At 26.7% G+C, this 26,881-nt stretch overlaps 1 protein-coding gene across 1 annotated transcript in view; it reads right to left on the bottom strand.

The window, feature by feature from the left end:
- LOC101241111 (conserved oligomeric Golgi complex subunit 1) overlaps positions 1-26,418 on the bottom strand; it is a 70,683-nt gene extending 44,265 nt beyond the window's left edge. The window contains exons 1-5 of the mRNA XM_065816987.1: positions 26,295-26,418; positions 15,005-15,049; positions 9,876-9,942; positions 6,228-6,313; positions 5,788-5,857 (exon numbers count right to left, since the gene is read on the bottom strand). Coding sequence (XP_065673059.1) covers positions 5,788-5,857; positions 6,228-6,313; positions 9,876-9,942; positions 15,005-15,049; positions 26,295-26,374 — 348 coding nt within the window. The 5' untranslated portion in view covers positions 26,375-26,418. The remainder of the gene's footprint in view (positions 1-5,787; positions 5,858-6,227; positions 6,314-9,875; positions 9,943-15,004; positions 15,050-26,294) is intronic.
- Between the last annotated feature and the right edge of the window lie 463 nt (positions 26,419-26,881).

Raw genomic sequence — 26,881 nt, 5'->3', positions numbered from 1 at the left:
CTCACTTAAACTGTTTATAATTTGTTTTATAATTTTTATAACTTCGCTCTACCTATGCCTATCCTGATCGGAAATAGTTAATCTGATACGTAAATAAAAAAATTTGAAATCAAATTTCTCTAAATAAAATTAATAAAAAGTTTTTATTTAGAAGTACTATTAATATTTTAAGATACCGGGCTTCCATTACTTCTTATACAATATAAGCATGTATTAAAGAAGCGTTATATAAACTAAAAAAAGCTTGAATTTCGCCGTTGTTGACTTTAAAATTCAGCATTATTTTATTGCTTTAAAATATATTTATAATGAATTCAAATGCATTAAATATAGTGTTAGAATAACAGCGATAATATGAAGACAACTGTACATTATTTTTTTTATAAATTTTTTATAAAAAAAAGGTAACATGTATAGTTATATTTTATTTATATTTAATTGTTTTACAAAAATTATGGCAAAACTTTTCCAATTTCAAAATCTAACTCAGTTTCTTCACTTCCACTCAATTCTGATAATTCCAATTCACTTTCACTGCTTAAATCTGAATCAACGAAATCTATGTCTACTTGTTCATCTTTTTTTTGTGTAGCAGATTTTTGGCTGATCGGATCAAAAATAGCTGTACGTCGTTTTTGTAAAAAAACATCAGTAACACGTTCTAAAACACTTTCCCTCTCACTATTAGTGAAATTCGGATCATTTATTTTAATGGCCAAGATAGCGTTAAGTGTTTTGTGATTAATACGGAGTCTTTGATCTGCCATTAGCATTGTCAAGAGACTAAAGGCTCGTTCCACTGATGAGTTCGACCCAGATTAGCATATGATTAAACTTGCTAGTTTGCATAAGTTTGGGTACTCATTCTTTATTATTTTCTTTATTGATAATTTTTAAAAAAACCTTGTTTTATCAGTGTTTCAGGAAAAATTTATTTGAGTAACTTATTTAAAAATTAAAAAAATATTACTTTAAATAAAAAAAGTTAATTCTTTTAATTATCTGGACACCACATCTTTGTAAGACATCGATTGCGAATTTAAAAGCCGTTAAAGGAAGGTTGGGTTTCAATGCAAGTTCATATGCTATTTGTTTCAGTTTTTTGTAAGAATCCCGTTTATTGTTATGCATCATATCAACCAAAGTTTTCTGGCGTTTAGAAGGGTTCGATGTAGTTGCAGCAGAAGAAACATGTTCGGCATTTTGAAATTGCAATGCAAGTTTATGGCAATTGCCTTCGTCGTAATGTCGTTTAACCTAAATAAAATATATTTTTTCTTATATTAATTACATTAGAAAAAAATTTAAAACGTTATTTAATAATTAGTTGTAAATACATACGTTGCTAGCTTTAACGTTAGTAGTGCCCTCTATAAATGCTAATGCTGATGATTTTGCCAGATCTTTTAACTCGCGAAGCAGTTTTTTTTTATACTGAATGCAAACTTTACACCATATCTTCACAACAAAAAATGTTCCATTCTCCACCTTGGTTTCTTTTCCACAGACTCCATCTTTACACCAACTTAAAAATGTTGTTAGTCTAACTCTTCTACCAGAAGATGCCATTACTATCTTTACTGAAAAACTAGAAAAATTGAAAAATTGAATGACTGGATAACTTGAATAACTTGATAACTACAAAGCAGACACACTATTTATATTATTCTATAAAAATTGATTAGCCGTCTGTTGATTTTTAATGAGATATTTCATTTTTAATAACGAGTTATACAATTGCATATTAAATAAGCTGCTGTCTCGTTAAGAAAAACCATTAAGTTAACGCGGAAGTTAACAGGGAAATAATTTAAATGTCTTTAAAGTAAGACAAACTAGTTTATCGAAAAAAAGATCACATGGATAATTTTTTTTATTATCGTTATTATTATAAATACCAAAAACCCAAAATAAAATCCTAATTCTTGTGCATCAATTGCGTATATTTCCTTTTTTTAATCAAATAATTATTAAATTTATAACATAATACGGTAACTCGATATTATATCGATTCGATATTATACTCGATATAATACGGTAATTCGATATTATATCAATCAGTTATCGTCGTTTGAAAAACTGTATGATTTAGTTATATTATTTAAATTGTTTAAATTATAATTGTTTAAATTTTACATTTGAATATAAAAAATTATAACATGGATTTTGCTATCCATATTAAAATTATGTCATAAGAGAAATTTTAAAAGAGTACATAAATAAAAAAACATCATAAAATTCACCTTATTTTTAACCCAAAATTTATTTTTGAGACGGGCTTTTTTTGGCCCGTCTAAACTGACTTAGACGGGTGCGGAGACGGGCACGGGCCATAGCCCGCCATTCCTGCCGAAGCCTGTATATGTATGTATGTATATATATATATATATATATATATATACATATATATATACATATATATATATATATATATATATATATATATATATATATATATATATATATATATATATATGTATATATATATATACATACATATAATATGTATGTATATATACATGTGTATATATATATATATATATATAAATATATATATATATATATATATATCTATATATATATATCTATATATATATATATATATATATATATATATATATATATATATATATATATATATATATATATATATATATATATTAACCTTCAGAATTAGGAAAAATGAGGCAATAATTTGCCGACCTCAATCTTTTTGAGGTGTGCATCAGTTCATCAAAAACTATTTGATACAAAAGTCTAACCATAAAACATAAAAAACGAGGTCGGCAAAAAATTGCCGACCTCAAACACTTTCAAGTCGGCAGGTAGGTCAGCATTGCCCAATGCCGACCCTGATTACGAGGGTTCTTTTATATATATTTATATATATATATATATAAAAGAACTTTTTTGTATTTATAGCAATTGCTGTTATTTTTTATAGCATCAACAATGCTCACCTTTTGGAACGGAAATACTCATTTGACATTTATAGCTGTCAAAATTGCTTGATTTGAGCATTTAAGTGGTCGTGTTTACCTTTTGACAGTCATTTTAAATAGCACATATTTACTTTTTATTCAAAAAAACTTAAATTCTTTTATTATATCAAAAGATAATCATTCTATTCAGTATTTAAAGATTATCCTTGTAATTCATTTGGCAAAAAAAAAAAAAAATTCATTACCTATCAACTATGGGACGAGGTAAACATGGAACAGGTGTCTTTCGAGGACAAGTACAGGCATTTCGAGATCTAGGATTGAACAATTCTGAAATAGCTCGAAGATTGGATTGTTCTTGTAAGAAAGTTATCAAAAGAAAGTTATGCTATTAATTTATTTAACGATACTGGTTCTTTAAGCAACAAATTACGCAAGTCTAGCAAACGAAAGACAAACCCAAGAGAAGACGCAGCCATTGCCCGTATTGCTAAGCTGAATCCTTTTGTTGGCACACCAAAAATTAAAGAACAAATTGCTCAAAATTTAAAACTTAATCTGCCTGTCAGCACTATTAAAAGTCGCTTACGCGAAAATAAGCTATTTGGAAGGGTTGCCCGAAAAAAACCATTGGTCTCAAAACGTAATCTTGTCAGCCGTTTAAAGTTTGCAAAACAGCACGTACACAAAGATTTAAGTTTTTGGCAAAATGTGCTTTGGACTGATGAGTCTAAGTTTAATCGCTTTGGATCCAACGGAAAACATCATGTTCGTCGTCCCCAAAACCAAGAACTCAGCCCTCGCTATACTCTTAAGACCGTAAAACATGGTGGTGGCAATGTGATAGTTTGGGGCAGTTTTTCATAATGTGGTGCGGGCCCGTTGCATAGAATTCAAGGGACAATTGATCAACACATGTACAAAGAAGTACTTGAAAACGTCATGTTGCCATATGCCAAGGAAAATCTCCCTTTGGTTTGGAAATTCCAACAAGACAACGACCCTAAGCACATTGCCAAAAGTGTTAAAATGTGGTTTAACGCCAAGAAGATTAATGTATTGGAGCGGCCCGCACAGTCACAGACCTAAATCTGATAGAAAATTTGTGGAAGGAAGTTGACAGAAACATAAACCGGTCAACTGCAACAAATTTAGACCAACTTTGGATCGAAATAAAGGCTGCTTGGGACGCCATTACACCTGAACGATGCCAAAAATTGATCTCGTCAATGGGCTGTTGCTGTCAAGCAGTTATTGACTCAAAAGGATACCCCACTATGTATTAATTTACCTCTAATAAGGTTTTCTAAACTATTTATACAAAGAAGAATTGCCCCCTTGTTCTCTACTTCTAAATCATTTAAACGATTGTACTTTTTTTTTAACGAAGTTACTCTCTTTTCTTACTCAATAATGTTATCTTCTAAAAATAATATCTTATTTGGCTGAAAAAGTTTAGATTTCAAAAACTCAGATCTCTTGAAAATATATCATGACATATTGAACATCAATCTGTGCTATTTATTTTGTCGCCACTGTATATTAATATACACGTATTGAACCCAAGAAAGTCTTGCGGACACATTTTTTGAACTATACAGTATCATTTCCAAAAAGACCTAAAATGTAAATATATATATATATATATTTATATATATATATATATATATATATATATATATATATATATATATATATATATATATATATATATATATATATATATATATATATATATATATTAATATACACGTATTGAACCCAAGAAAGTCTTGCGGACACAATTTTTGAACTATACAGTATCATTTCCAAAAAGACCTAAAAATGTCTTGTCATTTTGCTGTCAAAAAACCGCTAAATCGAAAAATCATAAAAAAAGACTAGCATTTGCCTGAAAATATAAAGATTGGACAGCAATCTTTATATTTTCAAAACAGTGGGGGCAAGTAATGTTTTATAATGAAAACACCTTTAGAGTTATCCAATCAGGTTTAATATATGCTAAACAATTATCAAATATGAATTGTTATTAAATCATGTTAATAAGTACACAGTTTAACTGTAAAATATGCTTATTCTGAACAAACTGTATTTTCCTCATGGGGACCTGTATTTCATTCAGGACGACCTGTATTTCCTTTTTTAACAACTTCCTTGTATTGTTTAAATTACTTAAGAACAGGGTCATGGAGTTGCTTCAAACTAAGAACTTTCAGGTGTTTGACTGGCCTGTGAAATCCCCCAGAGCCCTATAGAGAACTGTTAAAATTATATGAAAAATAAGTTGAATGATAGAACAAATAAGTAAAACGCGGGTAACTGACATGTCCAGCGAATATTTTAAAACCTAATAACATACCAAGGATTTGTAAATTTGAGTGAAAATCAACTAATACTGATTAGTTCATATGGAAAAATCTATTTGTGTAGTACATCGTACTTTCGTACCTATAGAGAACTGTTAAAATTATATGAAAAATAAGTTGAATGATAGAACAAATAAGTAAAACGCGGGTAACTGACATGTCCAGCGAATATTTTAAAACCTAATAACATACCAAGGATTTGTAAATTTGAGTGAAAATCAACTAATACTGATTAGTTCATATGGAAAAATCTATTTGTGTAGTACATCGTACTTTTTTTGTTGATGTACTTCAGTACATCAACAAAAGGTTTGGGTTTAAGCAGCAAAATCTTAATATGAAGAATTTTTGGAAAAAATTACTTTGTTTTTATACTTTTTCTGCTTTGCCTGAAAAAGTGTCTATATTAAGTTGGAATTTTAAAAATTAAAGCAACTAAACAATAATAATAAATTAAAAGATAAATGATTAAAACAAACCTTTTCAGGTGTGTTAACTAAAAGATCCATTTGAGTAGCTAATGAATAAAATGCAACATCTCGTGGAGATCTATTAAATCATAAAAGATATTAAAACTAAAATTTTAAATCTTATGGATATCAACTTATTACAGTTTATAGAATTTCTTTAAAATATATTTAACTGTATAAAAATATTTTATTTTAAATTTTCAATTTCATAAAATTTTCTCAAATAATAGTGTTTTTACAAGTATTTGTTTTCAAATTACAAAACCTATTAACCTCAACTGTTACATTAATACATATCAAACTATTTTATCAAGTATTTACTGAGTAGTCTTTCTTGAATATCAAGTACTTACTGAGTAATCTTGCTAGAACTTCAAGTACTTACTAAGTAATCTTGCTAGAACATCAAGTACTTACTGAGTAATCTTGCTAGAACATCAAGTACTTACTGAGTAATCTTGCTAGAACATGAAGACATAAGAGAAGTATGAAAACTCAAACATAAGTTTTGTATATTTTTTATACCACCAAACACCTAAATAAAAAAAATAACTATATCTTGTTTATTAGCATCATAATATTTGGTTAATCCTTTCTTTTTATCAACTAATAAAGGTACATCTGGTTTTCTTTTTTTTTTTTCTTTTTTTTTTTTGCAACTAAATAGGGCAAAGTTTATTACAAATCACTTTAACAATAAGCTGATATCATTGTTTTAAAGCAAATAATGAAACATATATCTTTAAATAATATGATTTACTAAACATAATCATTGAATTAAGCAATAAATAAAGTTAATCTTGACAAGAAAACAAAAAACTATTATTTTTTTAATTTACTTTTAATTTATTTTATTAAATAACGTTGTACTGTTTAACTGACACTTTTAGATGCAAATATTAAAAATATTTCAATGCAAATATTAAAAACAAACATTAAAATATTATTGTTGAACATTTAAGTTCAAAGGGCTCATAAGAATTAAATCAACTCAAATTAATTATTCTTACTTTGTCTACATTTAGAAAGTCAGTTTTGCTTCTTATCCTATATTTCATACCTGCACAAACTTTAGTTCATTTTAATAGCTAATTTAAAATTTACAACAAACAATATTTTGGTTTTCTATATACAGATTATTTCTTTCTATATACAGTATTAAAGTCATCCTCAAATGCCAACATTTTTCTTCATTTTCAGTAGCTTCTGGGGAATTATTTTATTAGGAAGATTATTAATGTAATAACAGGATCCCTGGGAGTCCTGTTATTTAAGAAAGTGCCATGAATTTCCTTGATAAGTATTTTTTCGTGGTGTTCTGTGACATGACAACTTAAAGGTGGTTGTTTGCAGACCACTATTATTGTTTGGAGCAAGTTAGAATTAAAATCCCGGGAAATCTCGGAATAAATAAGTTGCACACTGGGATTCCCAGTGTGCAACTTATTTATCCCGGGATTTCCCGAGATTTCCTGGCATTATTTTTAATATAAATACAAGCAATTTCGGACAAATTTATCTTAGCACGCTAATCTATATTACTGTTTAAAATAATCAATCAATTGATTTGTCACTTAGTCGTGAACAAATTTTTCCCACAAATAGACCCGCTGCAGAAAAAGCTCTTTCTGATTCAATTGATGTCGGCTTGATAATCATTTCTAAACTTTCGCTACGTTTTCCAGTTGCCTCAAACAGTTTGATTTCTTTTGTGAGGTTTTTTATATTGCAGATGTCTTCTAGAGCTGCTTTTTCTACTTGTTTGACATTACAAATAGTCGCATCCAATTTTTGTTCAAGTGTCAAAATACTTTTGCCTAATAAAATTGGAGCAACAGGTTGAGGTATTGACGGTCAGAAACCATGCTTTCATTATCACAACTCACTTCAACTATTTCATTATTTGATGAACTAGTGCTAGCATCCTCTATGTACAACCTGGTATAAATTTTTTTTGCTGTTGCTTTTAATGCATGTTTGGACGGTAAGAGTAGTTTGGAGTTGATATTTGATTCCTGATTATAACTAATTGGGTTGTTTAAAAATTTTAGTAGTTCAATTAAATTGGCATTTTTGCGTTCTTCAATTCTCTGCTGAAAAGATTGAAGCAGTTTATAAATTATCAAATTTTTTTTCTCCGCCAAATCATCCAAGATGAATATCATAACACCTTCTGCGTCAAGTAGAGTAGCATTATTTCTACCGAGTCTTTCTATTCCAACTTTTATCGGTTGCAGAGAAATTGCTATGGCGTTCATAATTGCATATTCATCTTCGGAGATATTCAGAACTTCTTTTAAATCGATCATTGCTTATAGTATACATTTCTTTACTTAAAGGAATCTTTCTAGCATTGCAACAAGACTATTCCACCTTGTTTTGACATCTAATATCAGCTTCAGTTCTTTATGAAACATAGATTTTACGTAGATTTGTAAAACGTCATTTTTAAAAGATGATTTGCGGAACATTAAAACCACATTTCGAACCTTCTGAATTGTTAAGGCTATATTTACGCTATTTTGTAAATCATCAATAAACGCAACGCCTGTTGAGCTGTATGACTCCTTATTACAGTCAAAGACATCATCAAACTTATTGTAATCACTCAAACTTTCATCGGAATCTTGCAACTGCTATTCAATATATTTTACTGAAGAGTCTGACTTTTTGTAAAGTGCCAAATGAAGTCCGTGGGCATAACACAGCTGATGTTCAATACCACTTAGCTGTCCAAATTTTTTTATTACGGATGCTCCGCCAATGACACTAGCTATGATATGCTTTTTAATTGATAAATTGAAATCTGACAGTTTATTTTCAACCAGATCGACAATTTTTTCTGCAGGAAGTGATCCAGCTATCGGAGTCAATCCAGGTTCCAAAACTTTGTTAATAAGTGTAAATTTACATTTAAATAACGTCGATTTTATAAAGACATATATTTGTCTAACGATAAAGAAAATTGCAACCTGCTAGATATTTCTTTTGTTATCTCAGAAATTACAGTTTTTTTAGCTAAATCATATTGTTTTTTTAATATACTCATGACATGGGATGGATTTTTTGGTAATAACATGCCTTTTTCAGACAATGATTTTCTAACAAATTAACTTTTTGTTATGCCATTTATTTACAAGCCATCCACCGTTGCTAGCTTTGACACAATTTTCTCGATAGTCTGCTGTTTAACAAACAATGTGATTTTCTTTTGCACAATTTTAATTTCTGAACTAGTATCTTCATGTTGACGTTTCATATATAAATCCAAATCTCTATGTGCGTTTTTTAAATGACGAAGGAGCCCACTTGTCGAAAATCCTTTGCACATTATCTTTACATTGCACTTTTTGCAAATTGCAGATTCACCAGATTTTTCTTTACAAAAATACTGCCATGCTTTCGATCCATTTACAATTGACATGGTATAACTAAATTGAATCGTAAAACAACTAAAGGCAAAGTTATAAATATTTCTTACATATGTATGTTATCTTACGTATGACTTTATATGTCTTTGTTTGCCGTTTTTTAAATACAAAAATTATTAAATATTTCAACACAGAAAAAGTTTAACTTTTCAATAATTTAGAAGTTTAAAAATCAAACTTACTGTTTTTGTCGCAAGAAATCTTTTTTATATTTTATAATAACGAGAAAAAAGAAAACATTGCATTGCAAATTGAAATGGATTCCTTGAGTTAGATAGTTTAAGATAGTTTCAATAACATTTCTTGTTGTGCTAGGTTTTAATAAGAGATATGAACACATAAAAATGTAACTAAATGCAATAATATTTTTCTTATTATGGGTCGAATTAGTTCAAACATTTATCATATGTAAAATTAAAAAAAAATTATGTTCCGGGATATAACAGTGATATCCCGGGAATTCCCGCTGCCACTTTTATCCCCGGGATCCCGTTTGAGAAACCCTACTCAGTAACCAATAATATAATAAAAATATAAAAGTTGTTAAATCACTCTTTTGCTTATATAAAAAATTTTTTGTAACAAAAAAAAAATTAGCAAAAACTAACGCTTTTTGCTAATTTTTTATTTGTTACAAGATTTTGACAATTTTGTTTATGTTAATACCTGACTACTTTCAGATTCCATGTCTTTAATAGTATCTGCTGCATTAATAAGGTCTCTATAACGCTCTCTAAAACGATAATAAAATTCTTATAATAGAGACAGGCATTTGTAATAACAGAGACCTAAAATTAAATAAGCTAAATTAAAGTTTACTGTAAAAAACAGTAATCAGCACCAAAAACCACAACTTTTGCAAAAAATACAAATTTAATAAATTTTTTTATTTAAATCTCTTAATAATTTTATTTAATTCAGGCAATACTAACTTCTAAGTTTTTAGTTATTTATACTTTTTATTTTTATTATAGGATTTTATGTCATTATAAATCTGAAAAATAGTAAGATTCTAAATTTCAAAGGCAACACAGTATTCCTTGTGGTTCGCCAATTCACACCAAAAGGCATCATCTATGCGTGACATGGCACTATTAATACATTAATAATTTCCAGCTGGTGATGGAATCAGTCTCTCTGAGTTCAGGAAATATTACTACCATCCAGCCTTAGAAATATTAAACTGAGTTTTAGAACTGTACCAACTTACAAGAAAGCACAAGCACAAATTCTAAATCTGTTGAGAAATTATTAATGAGTGTCTTTTGGAATTTCTAATTCAAGGAATAGGTTGGTTCTATTGGGCAATATATTGACATTGCTTATATGTATGCAGAAATGAAGATACCTTTAGCATTTTCGTTTCTGTATACATAAATCAATATTTATCAAAATCTCTTTTGTAAGTTGAAATTTTAGAACCTTAATTTTTTTATATTGTTAATATTATTATATTGTTCAGATTAATAATGACATAAAATTCTATATTAAAATTATAAAAAAAAAAACATATAACTAAAAACTTAGAAATTAGTGTTACATGACTTAAATAAAACTATTAAAAGATTTAAATAAAAAATATGACATATAAAACCAATGACAAAAAGTTCTGCTCACAAATGTTAGTTACTAGTTACTCTTAGTTACTACAGAAATTGAAAATATATGGCGCAACAATTGAATCAGAAAATCAAAAGAATTGCACTGACAACAATCAAAACAGAAGGAATTTTCTCAAAAGTATGTAGATTAATGGAAAAAGCATTTGAATAAAATTTCAAGACTTAATTTCATGATAATTTTTAAGATAACTTTTTTGCCAAATAAAGCAAATTTGTTTTGACAATGTTTGATATATGTTTGTGCCATTGTTATGATACAGGAGTAGAAAGAGAGAAATACAGATGTAATTTAAAAGTGCAAAAAATGAATGGGATGCATTTGTTACACATCTACTTTAAAAAAAAGCTGAAACACACAAAAAAAATTTTGTATCAAGGCAACAGCAGTTATATACACAATAAAATGTTGAGGAAGAGATGGATCACATTACTGATGATAATTTGTATGAACCTGAAAAAAGTATCAAAATAGATGAATCTAATGATAAAAATGACAAATTATATGAACCTGATAATGTCTTACATGTAATCAAAATTGTTCTTTTTTTACAATAAACTGGCAGATGGTGTTAGTTGCAGAGCAACAACTGCTATTATTAATGCTGCTCTAAAAGATATGGGAATACTAAAAGACATAGGAATACCAAATGAATCCATCCATCTTAATATGAAAAAAGTAGATTGAGGAAGACTTTGTGTTGGACAAAAAAATGTAATTGGAGAAAAGGAGAAAATTTGAAATTACAATGTATTGGTTTCGACGGAAGAAAAGACAATACAAACACACAACTACAGGGACAGTTAAAAAATAACTTATTACAATAGTTAGAGAACCAAGCAGCAGCAATATAGATCATCTAACACTCGATAATGGAATTTCTTGCTGCTTTGCTGATGAAATTATATATTCATAATTTGAAACTAGCACTAATGGTTCTTTAAATGCTATCTTATGCGATGCAACTGTAGTAAACACGGGTAAGTTTGGAAGAGTGATAAAACTAATAGAAACAGAATATGATTCTATTCCATTTAAATAAACTTCTGTTTAAACATCTATTTGAGTTGATTGACAGAAAAACTTCTGGTCCAGCATCATTTAAAGGAGATATTGGTAAAAAAATGACAGAAGACTTAACCAATTTAGCAGTAATTCCTTTCAAAAAAAATAAAAGATGCTTTTCATTTACTTTCTGATAACATCCTCAGAACATTAAGCTCAGATCAAAAATATCTTTACAGTGTCGGTTTATTTATTCGATCAGGAGTGGTTTCAAATAAAATATCTAAAAGTTCTCCTGGAAACATTCATTATGTTTGGTGGCTCACAAAAGTGTAATGTGATCTACAGTAGCTAACAAAAAAATTGTTAACTTGGTTACAATCACTATGCAATGCAGGCCTTTTTATGAGATTTTGCTGCGTAACAAAAACGCTTAATGCATTTTAGAGTAACTCAACTTAGCTTACATATTTATATCGTTAAAAGTTAAATTGCATCACTAGAGTACTTTAAAGTACTGCATTGTTATTTTCAAACAGCATTAAAAATCATTAAAACTTTTTCAATTAATCAACTTTTACAGTTTAACTAAAACTAAAGTTACAAATAAAATTTTAACTTAATTTGAATTTGATTATTATTGAAAGATTGAATATTTGATTTGTTGAAAGCCATAATAAACATAAAACCCCTTATAAAGAAAATGTCATTAGGAAATAACAAATAACTATCATAAGCTAGAAGTTTATTCTGCTTTATTAAAAACACGTTGCCGTTATCTTTTTTTTAAAAAGCAATACTGTCTTGAAACAAACTTAAGGCGCATTAAACAATAGCCAACCTTACTAAGTGTAACAACTACTTTACTTTAAATTATAGTTATTGTAGTCACATGTCTTAATTTTTTTCCAAATGTTTAAAATTTTACAATCCGATAGTTATTAACTAAGTTTTAATTATAAGCAATGTAACAGTTCCCGTTACCAAAGAAAGATCCATAAAATCATCGTGATTAAAGGGAAAACATCTTTAGAAACAAGAAAAAATTAGTTATGCTAAATAGTATCATTTTTTTTTAAGTATTTGTTATAAATATTATATTTTTGTATAAATTTTTATAAATATCATTGAGGAGGTAATTTGAGTTTAAATACTTGAGTAACCAAATCTGATCAATCATTTGCTATCTAACCCGGATATTAATTTTCAGTCATATCACGCCATTTTGGGTTGAAATTAAAAGTAATAAAAAGATCTGTTTTTATTTTGTTTCTTTCTAATAGTTGTTCTAGATAGATGTATAAAATCAATTGAATTTTGTCCTAAATCTATCAAACTTCTTACTTTATTATTATTCCATAAAGTTTTTTGCTTAAGTATGGTACTGTTTTACGCTTTTTTTGTTTCTTTGTTTGTTTGTTTTTTAGCTCCTTATTATGGCATTTACCTTAAAATTAGTACTTGTACTATATGTAAATATTCCATGAAATATAAAATCTATTTCAGAATACATTTGATTTGATTTGTTACAAGTTTCATTTAGTTCTAGACAGTGCTTAAGCAAAGCAAAAAAACTATCAACAATTTTTTTTAAAGAACTTGACTTTGGTAAAATATTTGTCTACTACACATAAACTTGTTCAACATTTCTCATCAGCGTTCTTTCTATGATCAATCTAATAAAATAATTGATAATAGAAAAACTTTGAAAAAGCAACACTTTGACACTAAAAAGTCATTTATTTCATAATTTGAAAAGCCCAATGTTGACTCTTCCCTCTTCTTAAGGAAGATAGGGGGTTGAGGGAAGGGCAAGAACCTCCTTCTCACACTACCCGTGAATTCTGCACTGGGTCTTGCCATTCGATGATAAGGCAATACTTTAATCAAAAAAGTACTTATGATTAACCTAAATAATTTAAGTTAATCATAAGTACTTTTTTTATGTATTTTTTTAAATTCAATATGATGAAAAGTTTAAACTTATAACATTTTATTTTCTTGAATTCATTTTTAATTTAAACATAAAATTATTAAACAAGCTTTTTTTTCTAATTAAAAATCAATTAGTTCACAATTGCGGTAAAATGCTTCTATTTACGACCAAATATCTTCTGAATAAAACGCCACATAAACGACATCAAAAGATAATTTAAATATTCGAAAAGATATTATTTTTTGCATAACATAAAATTGCAGAACGCGTAGGCAAATTGCCTTTTCGCGCGTAAAATGCGAGCAGAGTAACATTTCTTAACAAGGCCTGCAATGCTATGTACCAAGATGGTTTTAAATTATTTAGCATAGATGGTGCTTAAAATTTATGGCATCTACCTCAATTAATAAGAATTACAGTTATTGATGCAAAATACAAGGAGATAATGGAGCAAGTTTTAAAACAAAACTCATATTTTGCCAACACTGAGAATATGTTATTGGCAATGATAAATGATGAAAGAAAAGAAGTTAAAACAGCAGCCATACAAAGGATACCCAAGTCCAGAAATACTAATGAACACAATATAAATTTTAAACTTGCTGCAACACTAAATCATGGAGCTTAAGATTAAGAATAAATTGTAACATATTGTAATATGTTATACTACAATATATATTTTATATATTAAAACATATATTATTAATATGTTATATTACAATATAAATTATTATATACATTATATTATATTAAAATAATGGAAAAAAAAAAAATAAAGCATAAAAATAGTTTATAACTTAAAAAAAACTTTATATAAATGAATAATGGTCAAAAAAAATTCATATCAATTAAAAAATAAAAAATTTAAACAAATAAATATAACAATTTTAATGATAATGAATTAACAATGTAATAAGTTTTTGAAGATTATTATGAAATGGAAAAAACGAAATTGTGTAAATTAAGATAAATAAAGAATAAATGTTGTAACTATTAGTGACATATATACTATGATTTTAACTAAGATCTAACCTGTGAAAACTTTTTAGTTTTAAGTAAATTATAAATGTATTTTGTTAATATGATTGGAATAAATGAAAAAAAAATATGTATGCACACACAATTTCAGCACTAAAAAATTTTGACACATATAAAAAATATACTAGAAAACCTTTATGTATGTATTTATAATTAAAACTATATATATTTAATTTTTCGAAAAATTTTAGCCTACCCAACCATAATACGAAGATCATCTTTTTTCTTTTCAATTTCTCCTCTAAAAAAATAAACATAAAAGGGTTTAATTGAAATGTAGGAATTGCGCATTTTTTTGAACAAATGTAAACAAACAAACATAACAGTAAAAGAAAAAACTTTTAAAAAAAAGCAAACTTTTATTATTATTATTATTATTATTATTCAGTGATCAAATACAAATACAATAATCTATTTATAATTTGATGAAGAGGTGCTACACCAGGCCCCCCTATGCTGACGAACATGGAGATACAGAAGCTACAGACAAAGCAGCAATTGTATCTATAAAGTTACTTTCTTATGTTGTTTTTGAAAGCGTATATGTTTGTTTTTGCGTATATGTGTTGTTGTTTTTGAAAGCGTATATTTTATGTTTAATGAAAATTTTTTATTAGTACAGAAAAGAAAAAAAGAAAAAGGAAAAAATGACAACAAATAAATTTTCAAATATTTAAGAGTAGGTCAGGTCAAGTTTGTGACTACCATGATCACCTTGTGATCCAACTTGTGTGTAAAATGTAATCCAGTACAACCTGCTCCATGCTCTTCTGTCTTGTAACATTTTTCTAGGTGAAGGCTAGGAATAAAATACTTAACTTAAAATACCTAACTTAAAATATCTAACTTAAAATACCTAACTTAAAATACCTGTACATTAAAAAGGTTAGATAATATAATCTTAATAAAAATAATAATCTTGGACAGATGTTAACTGCATCCAGCTATTGACTTGTTGAAGATTCGAACGGTGAAAGGTAAACTTACAGTAAAAGGTGAGCAATGAACATATAACGTAGGAGCATTTTTTTGACTAGGCATCAATCATCTAACAGTACTTGATATTTTTTAAAAAAACATTGAAGTAGTTGTTATAACGCCTAGGATGATGAATACTGGAGCTTTTTGACTTCACACATGGGTTTTTGCCTAACTTAAAACTCAGCTTAATATTTCTGAGGCTGGGAGTAAGATTTTCTAAACTCAAAGAAACTGATTACATTACCAGCTGTAAATTATTAGAGTGTTAATAGTGCCATGTCACACATAGATGATGCCTTTTGGTGTGAATCGGCAAACCACAAGAAATCCTTTGTTACAACATTTGATTAATTTAGCAGAACTGAAGTAACTGCATAGCTCATTGCTTAAGATACTATATGCTATCTCAGGCTTCGGCAGGAGTAAAAACCGCACGGGCTATGAAAAGCCCGTCACAAATAGACTTTGCGGGCTAGGAGGGCCGCCCGTCTCGATGATCTCACACGGGCTTTTACAACTTTAAATTTTTTTTTTTTTTTTTTTTTTCAAGTTTATAAATTTATCTTCTATTTTTGAATGAAAATGTCATTGAATATGAAATATTTTGTGAATTGAACTAAAATAATAACTTAGAGAGCCAATTGTTTGAGAGCTAATTAGAAAAAAATCTTTTAATAAAAGTCAATGAGTTGGATACTTTTCAAGTTTCAATAATTGTTTTTCAAAGTTTTTTATTTGCTCAGAGCTATTTTCGTTTCACGCGGGTTAGCTGTTTTATGGTTGCTTTTATTTAGATTTGTTATTTGAGTGAACTTTATTTAGTTTCATGTTCATTTTTTTTCTTTATTCCAGATATAGGCAAACCAATAAACTTGAAAACGACGGAAAAAATCATAGAAACAACCATGCATTTCATCACATTTCCTTATTTAAGCATCCTGACGTGTTTTTTTACCAAAGTCTATTTTAGTATATTATTAGTATATTTTTTTACCAAAGTTTATTTTAGTATATTTTAGTATATCGTGCTTCTTTAGTTCCTTTCGTTTCTAGTGAATAAAAATCTTATAGAATGACAAAATTTTCAAAATCTAACTGCGACTTTTTTAAGCTATAGCCACAAATAGTTTGAAATCTTTTTTTTTTAAACCTTAAATGAATGAGTTCGATAGTTTAAGAATTGTTTGGTAACTAATGTTAATGTTTCAATTCAATTGTTTATATACTTATGCATTTTATTGGGCGCAAAAACTAAAAACTGTTTATAATTTGTTTTATAATTTTTATAACTTCGCTTTACCTATGCCTATCCTGATCGGAAATAGTTAATCTGATACGTAAATAAAAAAATTTGAAATCAAATTTCTCTAAATAAAATTAATAAAAAGTTTTTATTTAGAAGTACTATTAATTTTTTAAGATACCGGGCTTCCATTACTTCATATACAATATAAGCATGTATTAAATAATTCTTATACAATATAAGCATGTATTATATACAATATAAGCATTATTCTTTTTTATACTGAATGCAAACTTTACACCCTATCTTCACAACAAAAATTGTTCCATTCTCCACCTCGGTTTCTTTTCCACAGACTCCATCTTTACCCCAACTTAAAAATGTTGTTAGTCTAACTCTTCTACCAGAAGATGCCATTACTATCTTTACTGAAAAACTAGAAAAACTTGAAAACTTGAATGACTTGATAACTTGAATAACTTGATAACTACAAAGCAGACACACTATTTATATTATTCTATAAAAATTGATTAGCCGTCTGTTGATTTTTAATGAGATATTTCATTTTTAATAACGAGTTATACAATTGCATATTAAATAAGCTGCCGTCTCGTTAAGAAAAACCATCAAGTTAACGTGGAAGTTAACAGGGAAATAATTTAAATGTCTTTAAAGTAAGACAAACTAGTTTATCGAAAAAAAGATCACATGGATAATTTTTTTTATTATCATTATTATTATAAATACCAAAAACCCAAAATAAAAACCTAATTCTTGTGCATCAATTGCGTATATTTCCCTTTTTTAATCAAATAATTATTAAATTTATAACATAATACGGTAACTCGATATTATATCGATTCGATATTATACTCGATATAATACGGTAATTCGATATTATATCAATCAGTTATCGTCGTTTGAAAAACTGTACGATTTAGTTATATTATTTATTTGTTTAAATTATAATTGTTTAAATTTTACATTTGAATATAAAAAAATATAACATGGATTTTGCTATCCATATTAAAATTATGTCATAAGAGAAATTTTGAAAGAGTACATAAATAAAAAAACATCATAAAATTCACCTTAATTTTTACCTAAAATTTATTTTTGAGACGGGCTTTTTTTGGCCCGTCTAAACTGACTTAGACGGGTGCGGAGACGGGCACGGGCCATAGGCCGCCATTCCTGCCGAAGCCTGCTATCTATAGTTGATTCAAGTTTTCTAATAACTTAAAATATGAATAAAATATTTTGAAAATATTAAACATAAAAAAAAACATTACCAGCACTTAATTGTTAAAATTTGTCTTTTGAGAATATTTATGGTCTTTAAAATAATTCTTCACCAGGTAAATCTTACCTCTTGTAAAATTCACAAGATCTTGCTCTAATTAAAAGACTAATTTGAATTTAGCTGTTTCATCTTTAGACTTCTGTGACCTTTTGATGGTTATAATTCTTTGATTTGTAAGATTCCAACAACCACATGCTCGGTTCAGACAGATACTTGCAAATTAATTCACCTGTTTGATGTAAAATTAGGTTTGAATTCTCTGACCATTCTACTTCCATTGTCTACTTCCATTTAGCAACTCTTCATTCAATCAACTTTTTTTTTCTTATCATATTGACATTATTACTAATAAAATATTAAAGGTCCCCACCAATCCCACATCTGCATATAAAATTATTCAAGGTCAATGGTAAAAAAGAGTTTTTCTAGTAAAACAAAAATTGTACACATTATTTATTATTTCAATATTATCTTGTTGTAATATTCTAAAAGAAATGATAAAAACAAAGTGACATAGTTTAAAAAAATAATACATAAAAAGTTTGCTTTTATTTAACATCTTTATGCTACCAATCAAATTACGTTGCAAAAAATAAAAACATTAATTTGAACAATTATCGCTCAATTTTTTTTTCTCTCCTTATTATTCATAATGTAATCCTCATTAAATATAAAAAACAGTTGTGACAGTCAGAAAAAAAATATTTCATGTTTAAAAAAAAATCGAGTTTAGGAGAGATAGTCAAGACTTTACTGTATGAGAATTACGCAAAATGCAAATGTTGTTAAAAAATGGTAATGGACAACTGAAAATATTGGAGGGTGTCCGAGATTAGCTAAATTATTACTCTCAGTCGCCCGCTGGGCGACCGACTAAAATCCAAGTGTACACCACTGTATATATATATAAATATATATATATATATATATATATATATATATATATATATATATATATATATATATTAATATATATATTAGTATATATATTAGTATATATATTAGTATATATATTAGTATATATATTAGTATATATATATTAGTATATATATACATAAGTATATATATTAGTATATATCTTCCTTGGTTTCTTCTACTTCTTCTTCTTTTGCAATTGAAAAAGATGGTCTTGAGAAAACATTCCGGTGGAGAATAGGTAGAGGTAAATTTTGAATTGGGTCTAATGTATTATCTACTAATTTCCAACAGAGGTCTACTGGTTTCAGTTGAATGACAAGCCAGACTTAAACTTGATAGTATACTTAATTAGCAGATGTTGAAGGAAAAAAAAAGGATTAGAGTCTATCATGTGAAACACTTGGGCACAATTAGTTAAATATTTTTCAAATAATTTAAATACTGTTGTTTTATTAAAAAAATGCTGATGTAGTATCGCAGCCATTTATTGCATGTAAAAATAAGATAAGAAAAAAATAATAAAAGAAATAAATAAATAAGAAGTCCTTATTAAAAATATTATTTTATTAACAATGGGGTATTGGTGTAGTGGTAGAGTGCTCGCCTCATAAGCCAGCAGTTACAATAACCTTTATGCCCTTGGTAATACCCTGTTCAACTTTTTCTTTAAGCAGCCGCCTTGTTCATCAAGGTTCGTGTTTCTGAGTTATAGAGTTGAGAGAGGGTTTTAACCACAACTAAAGAAGCCTCGTTGACTGTAGTAGTCTTCATGGCCTTGGGGAGGTTAATTAGCATTAAAAAAAAAGTTGTATTTGTTACATTATCAACAATAGTTGTATTTGTTGTATTGGATCGGTGTTATTATCAGCTTCTTTCACTTTAATATTTTTAGCTGTTTGCATAACATTAAAATGAAGAGAGACTTGTTGAGAGAGTATTGGCAAGGAATTGTTGTTGATTTTTTGAAACTGTCATAAATTAATCAAAAAATGACATCAAAAAATAAAAATGTTTTTGTGGTTCAATAACGCTGTCCTACAGCTTTGATGTTTTTCTTCAGTATAACCATCAAATACTTCTATAAAGACTCAATGACAAAAATAAATACTCTCAATCTATGATGTAACAAGCATTTTTGATGTCAATTTGAATGTTTACTGATTCAAAGCAATTGTAAAAAGCTGATTTCTGTGTTTTACACATTCCTCCTTGAACAGTGATAATGGATAAGGGGCATATTTAAAATATTTTTAATTTTATTGTCAAATGTCTTAATAATATACATTGTAATATACAATACTCAATAATATACATTGTAATATACAATACTTATACATTAAAATAATAATTTCTATCTCATCATGAAATTTTATGACGCTACTTGTAGTTAAAAGAGTAAGCACTGAATCAGTGCATTTTTATTTGATGTTACATTTTAAAATAAAATAATCCCAACTACATGAGCTTTATGGCAGTTAGTTTTATTATCACCAACAATTCCACTGGTAATTGATATGATTTCTTTAACTTAAGCGAAAAGATGATGTGATGAAAACCATTTATAAAGTTTTTCAGAATCTTTTTTTATTCGTGAATTAACTTGTATCTGCATGCTGATGTAACCATTCTTAATAATTGATTGCTCAAACACCATACCTGTTGAACCATAACTAAGTTTATTATAACTTCTAACAGTGAATAATCCTTTAATACACCTTTGATAAACACTATGGCTTATTGACTTTTCTAATTTTATTATATCCTTATTATAATTTTATTAAATGAAGATTTGCAACTATCTTGTCATAACAAGAACTTTTGATATTATTATTGATAAAATGAGCTAAAGTAATGTATGAACATTTAACAGCTCTCGCATAAGAATGTATTAAGCATTTTTCTAATGATTTAGGTGCATAAGTTATTAAAAGCACCTCTTGAATCAGTCATGGACAAGAAAGGCGTGCGATCGCACTCTAATCATGACATTAATTTTAATTAAACATTAAAAAAAAAATAAAAAGATTTTTTTTAAACTGTCCTAATACAAAAAATTTCAGTTAATAACCTTTTGAAACTAACGTGATGAACTATAAAACTTCAATATTTTCTAATGTTTTTATAATATTAGGCTAACTCTTTAAACAAGAAAATACTTATATCTAATTATCGTTTAATAAAAGACTAACTTTATTTAAATTATTAAAAAGTATTTTTGAAAAAAGTTTATTGAACGCATTTGTTGTTGCCATTGTTTAAAAAATTAAGAATACAAATTGTTTAAAAAAAACATTCATCAATAGAATTATATTTTAAAAACTTTTAAATTGTAAAAGATTTATTTAATATTCTATGATTTTATTGAATAGCGTTTTATGAATTTATTGAATAGCGTTTTAAAACTTTATTTAAAAGCGTTTAAGTGTAAACAAATTTTATTAGACAGTTTACATAGCATAACAAAAAAAAATAATTTTGTTATGTGTTCAATTATTGAATTAAATTTATGGATTTATCAAAAAGTTTATTTAATAAACCATTTTTGTTGTTTTTGTAAAACTAATTATACAAATTGTTTTAAAAACATTTATACTCTTAATAAAAAATATACTTTTCAACAAAATAATATCTTTTGATAATTTAAATAAATGTCTTTTACAGCATACAATCTTTAAAAGCAATTTTTTGCTTTATTACCTTATACTTTAATTAGCACATTTTTTAAACGTTTTTAAAAATCTATAAAGCCATGGTTAAGCTGTTGCAAAAATATAATAAATACGTGGTCAAATGACATTAGTAAATAAGATCCTATTAGTTATACTATGATCTTTGATAATTCAATCCTGTCAGGTGCTGCAAAAATATTTTATCAAGCTACATTAGACATATTTTGCACATTTATTTTACTTTAACTGACTACAAAACTATTTTGATAGATTTGTACATGGAGCGCATAAGCTGTGTCATAAAATCTTTTGCTGAAAAGACTTCCTTTATTCGTGGTATATGATTTTTTGTAATGGAACTTTTTGAGGTAACAATTTAAATAGTGCCTATCTTATCATAAAATCTTCAAATATTTAACTAGGCAAGGGATAACAGGTATTATCAAGTAGTAATGATTGAATATCCTCTTTAATGATTGCTGCTGCAATTATTAAGATTTGAAATGGTTCTTCTTTATTTTTCTTTGTTTCTGAACCAAATAAAGTGCACATAAACAGTGAAAATTTTTGCAATGAACTTAAGAAGAATGCATCAATGATTATCTAGGTCATAGTTTCAAAATCCAAAAATATTTTCCCAAAAATATATTTAAAAAAATCAAAAAAATATTTTTTAAGAAAAAAACACATCTAAACTTCTCACAGTATTTGTGTTAATAAGGTAATAATAATTAAAAAAAAAACTCACTATGAGAGGTAATCCACTGTTATTTAGAGTGGTAGCATTCTTAGTTCAGAGTTTCAGACAGGAGGTAATCCACCAATTTAGCGTGGTAGCCCTCTGATAAGAGGGCTACTACGCTAAATAACAAATAATTACGAAAATGAAGAAAACAAATTTAAATTCATTTTAAAAGGAGATTCACTGATTAAAGTTAACCTTGAAGGAAGGCAAACTTATACCATTGAGTAACTTAAAAATATTTATACACTTAAATTTCCAACCATTACACAGAACTTCATCATCTAAATCAACTTATTACTCAGCTCAAACTTCATTGAACTGTTATTATATCAACACAACATCATTGAACAACAAACTGCAAGAGCTTCGAACAATCGCCCTTCATCATAATTTCAACCTTATTTTCATCACAGAAACATGGTTTACAGAAACATCCATTCCTTATATTACCAACTATGAGTTATTTAGAAAACATCGTGGTAGTTGTGGGGGTGGAGTAGTCATATATGTTAATTCGAAATATACCAGTACTGAAACAAATAATAAGATACTAACTGAGGAATGTGTTGTAGAAAGCTGTTTATCAATTGGCAAAGAAAAACTGCTGCTAGGAATCCTGCAATGAAGCTGATTGTTATCCCGTGTCTAAAAATTTCAATAAGGCAATGATTGCAGGTGATTTTAATTATGCTGACAACAAATGGGACATAAAATGCAACCCATTCAATTCAAACAGTCTCAAAAACGAATCAGATTTTATCAATACTGTGAAAAATTGTCATTTTATTCAACATGTTATAAAAACACCTATGATCTGTCTACAATCGATCTAATATTTACAGAAATGCAAGAACGAATATCAGAGATATCTCCGGGGCCAATGCTTGGCAACATTACACATGGTCACTGTAGTATAATATGGAAATATAAGACTCAAAATAATCAATCTATAGAAAAATAAAGAATAAGAAATTCTGATTCAAATTGTCATTAATTAATAAGTTAAAAAACAAACTTAAAAACTTGTTTTTGTATGTTAAATGAAACTAAAATTGAACTTGAGTGTCAATTCAATACAAGACAAGTAATTTAATTAACATACAAAACAACAATAGCTAATATATTTAACAAACATTTTCAATCAGTTTTCACAAATAATATAAATAATGAGCTTCCTGTATTTGAGAACTGTTCCTTAAGTCAAGCAAACGATAAAGCAAATCTTCTTTTTTATGAAACCACAATAATACAGAAACTAGAAAATTTAAATATTCACAAATCTATCGGAATTGATGGCATAAGTCCATATGTTCTAAAACACTGTGCAACATTATTTTGTATTCCACTAAAAATAATTTTCATGAATAGTTTTAATTCAAGTTCATTATCAAGGCAATGGAGCCAGGCAAACATTACGCCAATACTGAAAGGATTTTTTTTTCTTAATATGAAACAATTTTTATAAAATATTTAAAAAGTTTAAGCTGAATACTTAATACTAAAGAAATTGTTTTTTTGAAATGCTATTGTAACAATAATTTATGTTACATAAAACAAAGTTTCTACTGAAAATATATTTTCAAATATATGCTTTGTCTGATTTTTTTCATTAATTAAAGCATGTGCAAATGCTCTATCAATAATTTTAAATTTATTTTAAAATAATTTTTTTATTGCAATGATTTTGCGAATGAATAAAAAAAAAAAAGAAAAGTTGGAAGTGAAAATGTTTTTTCACTTCCAACTTTTAGTTATGTATAACAATTTCAAGCAGTAACTAAATAAGAACTTAAATCTTTAAAGTTAAAAAAGTTAAAGAAAAATAATTGCACAACTTATTTCTCTGCTCATTAAAATCATTTTACAAACTGCTGATGTTATGTAAAATGAATATTCACTAAATATATATATATATTTTTTAAGCATCCTATTATTAAAAAAAAGACGCAAAAGTGCAATTAAAATAACTTTAATTCATTTATTTATTTATTGCAATTTGGGGCAAAATGTTAATGTACAAGAAAATAAATACAAAGATTGAAATAAAAGAAAAACAAAGTTAAAAGTACAGTTGAAAAAAAAAAAATTCTCATATATTCTAGTCATATTTTCTTATATGGCTTCCTTATAAAAGTAATATTGAAAACTATTGATAACATTCACTTATCTACTCTCAGATAAAGCACATGCCGATATATACCCCATTAGTTTTTTCACTTAAACTAAACACTTATTTTATTAAAAAAATCAGCGTTCTTTTTTAAAACATCAAAGTCTTCACAAATAAAAAAAAACAATTTACAAATACTTTAAAATCCTTTGCTTTTAATGCGTTGTAATTATTAGTATCTTTTTTGTTACAGGAGGCTGAAAACTATTGATACTTTGAAAGTATTTTAAATTACCGCACTGTTAATTAATTTAATTTTAAATGGTGTTAAAAATCATTTAAAACTAATTTAACAAAAGTTATTGATAGAATATAAATTCGGTAGTATTTGATTAATAAGATTATATTTCCTCATAATTTATTTTTTAAAACAACCTCATACTTAACATAATATTTTGTTTGTTAGTCACAATTTATTTACTTATTTTACTTTTTACAAATTTAATGTAGTATTTTAAATATAGGTTATAAACAATTTATAGATAGATTTTATAAGTTAATAATAAGATAAACGTAAGTAAAATAAAAGTAAACATAATTATTTACATAAATGTATTACATCAAAAAAACTTTACAAGATATGGAATTAATAGGAAACAAAAAATTTTAAATACATTTGTGAAAAAAATTCTCTTAAACAAAACACTTATCCCTTTTATAAGAAAAAAAAAAAGTTTTTAACTAGCTTTTGCATATTATAATTTATGTTAACACATGATGTAGAGAGATGTTTTATGTAATGAATTAGCAGATATTAAGAAAAAAATTTCTTTAATAAAAATTGTAAAACTATTTTACATTCCTTCAAATCATATTTACACTTGTCAAATTATATTTAAAGTATTTTTCAAAATATTTTTATAAAATAATTTCTTTCATTATAAATTCATAGTTGTGCTTAAATGCTTTTTTTTTATGACCTAATATTTCCTAAATAAGTAACACATAAATGATATTGAAGGATAATTTTAATATATCAAAATTTTTTTGCTTAATACAAAACTTTTTTTGATCGCCATAAAATGCAAGCAGCATAACGCATTTTACCAGAATTCCTGAGCCTTGTAGTTAAGCAGTTAATGGTTTAATTAAAGATTCTGGAGGTAAAATTTCCATCTTTTTCGCTTTGCTCATTAACCAAATATAGCATTGTGTGATTTACAAACAATCATTTTACTGTGTAATTCAATTACTCCATGAGAAAGTTACAAAAAGACGTTTTTTAACTTGAATTTCCAAAAAACTATTTGGGTATCCGGAAAAAAGAAAGTTTAATAAAATATTCAGAATTTCAAGAGACAGGTTCTCATTAACTTAAGAGAAAACTTCTCAATTTAGTGTTGTATTTGTGTGAGAAAACTATATAATTATTACAATAAAACTACATAATTACGTATTACGATAATAAATGCTATAAACATAACCACAATCAAAGATTTAAAAAATTCAAAACTTACCTTATTTTTTTTTCAATAACATTTATTTCTTCAATTGAATGAGTTTGGAAAAGTAATCTGACATCTGGCAAGGAAACCATATTCAATGATACATTTATTTTTAATAATCTGTATGTGTGTATATATATGTATATAAAAAAAAAAAAAAATATATATATATATATATATATATATATATATATATATATATATATATATATATATATATATTTAAACAACTTTAAAAAGTATTCTACACAATAGAGTGCTCAATGTTCTTAAAAGAACAGAGCAATTATATTAGTAGTAGAAAATCACTTAACAAAAATTTTTTCCATTTAACACTGTGTTTCATCAACAAAGATTCATCAGAAAACAAAGATTCATCAGATTTTCTGATGAATCTTTGTTGATGAAACACAGTGTTAAATGGAAAAAATTTTTGTTAAGTGATTTTCTACTACTAATATATATATATATATATATATATATATATATATATATATATATATATATATATATATATATATATATATATATATATATATATATATATATATATATATATAAATATATATATACATATATATATATATTATATATATATA

This window comes from Hydra vulgaris, chromosome 13, assembly GCF_038396675.1.
Source record: "Hydra vulgaris chromosome 13, alternate assembly HydraT2T_AEP".
Taxonomy (NCBI): Eukaryota; Metazoa; Cnidaria; class Hydrozoa; order Anthoathecata; family Hydridae; genus Hydra; species Hydra vulgaris.
The sequence above is the reverse complement of the archived record's forward strand: the minus strand, read 5'-3'. Positions and strand labels throughout refer to the sequence as shown.